This window comes from Orycteropus afer, unplaced genomic scaffold (genome assembly GCF_000298275.1).
Source record: "Orycteropus afer afer isolate SDZICR_OR568_19922 unplaced genomic scaffold, OryAfe1.0 scaffold00244, whole genome shotgun sequence".
Taxonomy (NCBI): Eukaryota; Metazoa; Chordata; class Mammalia; order Tubulidentata; family Orycteropodidae; genus Orycteropus; species Orycteropus afer.
Window position 1 is genome coordinate 4,827,394 of NW_006921831.1, and position 4,866 is coordinate 4,832,259.

Genomic DNA, 4,866 nt, shown 5'->3' on the forward strand with positions numbered 1-4,866 from the left:
TTTGGGTGTGCCTGAGTTCCCTCTCCTCACCTGGATCCCTGCGGCTGATATCTGTAGTGATACCGCCTTGGAAACCCAAGGACAGGTTGCTATGAGTCAGATCCAACTCAACAGCAGTGAGTTTGGTTTTTGGTTTTGGTAAATAAGGAACATGGCAACTTTGTGGGGGTGGGGCCATGCCAATAAGGTATATAGAATATTCTGATGTGTGGATTGGTTAGTTTTGCTATTCCCCTAGAGCTTAAACTGAGCCCTCCTAGAGGCAGAAGGGGGAAAGCTCACGGAAGAGAAGAGCTGAAGGTGAGGTAGAATGCATCCTCGGACCTGACATCCCTTAGCAGAGAGACGGCGGAGATGACTGGCTAGGACAAGCAGCAGTGGAACCAAGAGGTACAGAGCGGTGGGCTTCCTGGCCCACAGAGTGAGGAAGCTGAGTGCCTTTGGGCAGCGGGCTTCCTGGCACAGAGTGGGGTGCATCCGGGTGCACCTATGGGCAGAGCTAACAGAGCTTTGTAACGCTTCCCTGAGCAGGGAGGAGGCCAGGCAGAGACACCAAAAGCCAGAGAGGCATGGCTGAGGGGAAACTGTTCTCACTGAAGAACTTCATCCTAAGCACATTCCTGAACCTGCATTGTAATAAAGCCGATAATCGTGAGTATCGTCTGTGAGTTCTGTGTGGCCATTTCAATGAATTATGGAACCCAGCAGAGAAGTAGAGTGCTGTGGGAGGGACAGTTGCTATTAAGAGTTGGTAAAAATTTGGAGGGTGGTGGTATGTCTGGCCTGATAGGAATAAGCTTTGGGCTGCTGATGGTGACTTTGTGTCCCCCTCGGCAAGTTGGAGAGGTCAGAGGATGCCACTCCATGTCCTTGTGGCACTGCTACATGCTGTGACATGGATAGACCTTGACAACATGTGGAGTGAAAGAAGCCAGCTACATATAGCCTGCTGCATATCGCATGATGCCCTTTGGGGGAAACATCCACAAAAGGCAACTGCACAGAGTAGACTGGTGGCTGCCAGGGACAGAGGCAGGGGATAGGGTGTGAAGGGTCATGTTGTTGTTGTTGTTGTTAAGTGCCGTCGAGTCATTTCCGACTCATAGCAACCCCATGCACAGCAGAACGAAACGCTGCCCAATCCCGCGCCATAGGTCATAGGCAGCGGTTTCTTTTTGAAGTGATGATAACATTCTGAAATTGGCTGGACTGACTGTTACACCTATCTGTGAATGCATCTTTTTGTGTGTGTGTGTGTGATTTGGGTGAAAATTTACAGAGCAAATTAACTTTCCATGCAGCAGTACACATACACTTTGTCTCATGACATTGACTACAATTTACCCCAATGCAACAGCTCCCCTCCCACTTCCTCCTAACAGCTACCACTTCCCAGTGTCCATCCCTCCATGCACTCCTGCCCCCTGAGCTCTATCCCTGTGCATAAACAGCCCTTCTTTCTCCCATGATTGTTCTCTCCAAGGAATGGATCTACCTTAGGTAAGTGTTCAGCTCATATGCCTGTCTTTTGTTTGGCTGGAAGCCACAGGTGTGAGTTCAGTTCCAGACCTGAAGGGCAGCTAGGGGCCATAGTCTCAGTGGTTCCACCAAACTCTATCAGACCAGCAAACCTGGTCCCCCCCTTTTTTTTTTTTTCCAAATGATTTTGAGTTTTGTTCCACATTGTTCTCCCTCTCTATCCAGGATCTCCTACATGGATCCCCCTCTGAGTGGGTGACAGTGGTAGCCAGGCACCATCTAGTTCTTCTGGTCTCATAGTTGTATAGGCTGAGGATCACATGGTGTACCAGTCATGAGGACTAATTGTTTCCATGAATCTTTTGTTTTCTTCTGAATGCATCATTTTTAAAAACCCAACTGTACACTCCAAGGGAGCTCTGATGGCATAGTGCCTAAGGCACTTGACTGCTAATCAGAAGGCTGGTGGTTCAAATCCACCAGGCACTCCTGGGAAGGAAGGTTGGGCAATCTACTTCTGTAGTGATACTGCCTCGGAAAGCCAAGGAAGGGTCATTATGAGTCGGATCTGACTCAACGGCGTGCATTTGGTTTGGTTTTTCGTATACTCTAAATAGGTGAATCATACCTCAACTCAAAACCAAAACCAAATCAAACCCATGCCGTCCAGTTGCTTCCGTCTTATAGCGACCCTGTAGGACACAGTAGGACTCCCCTGCAATGTTTCCAGGGATGTAAATCTTTATGGAACCAACTGGCACGTCTTTCTCCCACAGAGCTGTGACCATCTGGTTAGAGGCCCAGCACTTTAACCACTGCACCATCAGGGCTTCCTGCTATTCCAATAAAGCTGTTGTTAATATAAATATACTGCCTGGGCTTCCTGGAGAGTCCACTTCTGCAGGATGGGCCCTGATTGTAGTGTGAGCCTGGCCCCAGTCCTGGCCTCCCATGTGGCTCTCCCCAGTAGGGCAGGGACAACTGTGTGGCACACGCTGGCCCCCAGGTGTGCCTCTGGCCTTCTGAGCCTGCCTGCTGCTCCCTGCCTGCTCTTGGCCCAGCCCTCTTGGGGTCGCCCTCCAGGGAGTTAGTGAGCCTGCGAGCAGGTAGAGATAAGGCAGAATCTTGGTCTCCGTCCTGAAAGCAGGCTGGAGAGAGGTTGGCCGAACCCCGGCTGCACCATGTTGGGGAGGGCGGCTGGTTGTGAGCACCCCACAGCAGCCACCTGGGTAAGGCGATGCTGGAGCAAGGAGCAGGAAGTGGCCCCCCGAGAAGGCCAGCTCCCACCACCCCATCTTTCCAGTAGGCAACCCTGCAGGGCTTGTTCCCACCTCTTCTGCCCTCTTCTCTGGTCCTAGCCTATGGTGCTCACATTCCCACACCGCCTTGGTGGTGGTGGGATGTTTTCTGGGTAAGAGTGTTTCTCTTGGACTTTACTGAGAACCTTCCTCCCAAGGCAGGCCCGGGATCCGCCCCCTCCCCAGGGCATAGAGCCGCCTGGGTAGCGATGGTGTGTCGGCCTGGAGGGGTTCCTGGCACCAGGCAGCCTCTGCAAGGTGCTTGCTGTCAAGGCAGGGAAGAGGGGCCCGGCGGGGGCGGGGCCCGGGCGGGGCGGGGGCAAACCGCGCGCTGCTCTCGGTTCCTGCCGAGCTCTGGCCACGCGCCAGCAAGCGTTCCAAAGCTTTGAAAATGTAACTGCTGTGGTCCGCATGTACAGTAGGTTCTATTTTTACCGCTCATTAAAGGAGAGGAAAGAGCTCTAGAGGCTTAATGGCTAAGGCATTTGAGTGCTAATCAGAAGGCTGGCGGTTCAAACCCACCAGCCACTCCTGGGAAGGAAGGTTGGGCAATCTGCTTCCGTAGAGATACCGCCCCGGAAACCCAAGGGCAGGTCTCTATGAGTCAGAACTGACTCCGTGGCAGTGAGTTAGGTTTTGGTTTAAAGGAGAGGAAACAGAGCGGGAGAAAGTTTGGGGAGCCTTGTGCGAGCTCTTCCACCCCCTCACCTTGGGGCTTCTCTTCTGAGCCCTGCACCTGGCTCCCAAGGCCTGATAGGGGAGTCTCGGCTCGGCTTGGTCCCCGCCTAGGCCTGCTGTCCCGCACCCTGGCTGCGGCTTCGCGGGCCTCTGGCGCTCAGGCGCCCGTGCAGGACCCCGGCTGGGCTGTTGGCAGAACGTGGAGACTGGCTGAAGGGGAGGAGCGAGGGCGTCTGGGGAGACGCCAGACCTGGAGCCCAGGGTCTTCTGCCTGGGGAAGGCTGCGCAGGGCGGAACTGAGTCTCCGTGATCGTCCTCAACTGCCCAGATGCCCTCCAGAAGCGCCAGGACGCTGGAGCCAGGCAGGGCCCTTACCTCGGGGAAAGCTTGCGGCTAAGGGACAGCTGGAGTGAGGGGTGGCCTCTGCGCAGGGCGGGTCAGAGCTCAGTGGGCAGTGAGCCTTGGGGAGTCACTTTCAGGATGGTACACAATAAAATCAGTGACAATTCTGGCCTAAGTGCCTTCTGAAAATACCCTGCTGGAGAGACAAAATCATTTATGAGACAGCAACCCTCTTTCCCTACAAACGTTGTTCTCGCTGAGCCATAAACCTGTGGCGCTGAGTGGATGACGGAACCCCTCCCGACGCAGGCCTGCCACCTAGGGCCTAGGCTGGAGCTCAGCCAGGAATTGCGGCTCTGGGCTCTTTCCACAGAAAACAAGAACTGGAAGTTTCAGGCCGGCTGGGGCTGCGGCTGATGCTCTGAAGGAGGGTTTGGGGGCCTGATCAAGGGAGCAGGTGCCCACTGTCAGCCTGTGGTAACAGTAGCAGCTTCAGGCAGAGGCCCTGCAGCACAGAGAGGGGCTTTCCCCGCAGGGGCTGGGCCAGGACAGGTGGTCTGCCCCGGAGAGGTGCTTACTGCCAGGAGGCCAGAGTGTTTGGGGACCAGCCCCAGAGAAGACAGGACACAGCTTCTTGGAGGCCCCAACCCCAGCAACCCAGTGGTGCTATCTCTGAGAGGCCCTGGACTGACCAGGGGGCAACCCCGGACCACACCCTCCCTGTCTGTTCCTGAGGGTGGGGGTGGGGGGACAGATTCCTGAGGAGCAAAGAGGGAAGGGTGCATGGTGCCTGCCCTGCCTGCAGGAGTGGTCTCTCCAGCTCCGGTTGGCTGTGTCATCCTGACTCCCTCCTCGGACTGGCCACCAGACTACCCAGTTAAAAGGAGCCCCGGTGGCACAGTGGTTAAAGCGCTCAACCGCTAACCTGAAGGTCAGAGGTTGGAACCCACTAGCTGTTCCTGGGGAGAAAGATGAGATAGTGGGTTTCTGTGAAGATTGACAGCCTTGGAGACCCTGTGGGCAGTTCTACTCTGTCCTCTAGGGGCGCTGTGGGTCGGAATGGACTCCA

At 55.1% G+C, this 4,866-nt stretch overlaps 1 protein-coding gene across 1 annotated transcript in view; it reads right to left on the bottom strand.

Moving 5' to 3' along the window:
- Positions 1–4,866, bottom strand: part of PTDSS2 (phosphatidylserine synthase 2) — a 68,970-nt gene that overhangs the window by 58,316 nt on the left and 5,788 nt on the right. The window contains exon 3 of the mRNA XM_042782113.1: positions 3,514–3,665. Within this exon, the coding sequence (XP_042638047.1) occupies positions 3,514–3,665 (152 nt within the window). The remainder of the gene's footprint in view (positions 1–3,513; positions 3,666–4,866) is intronic.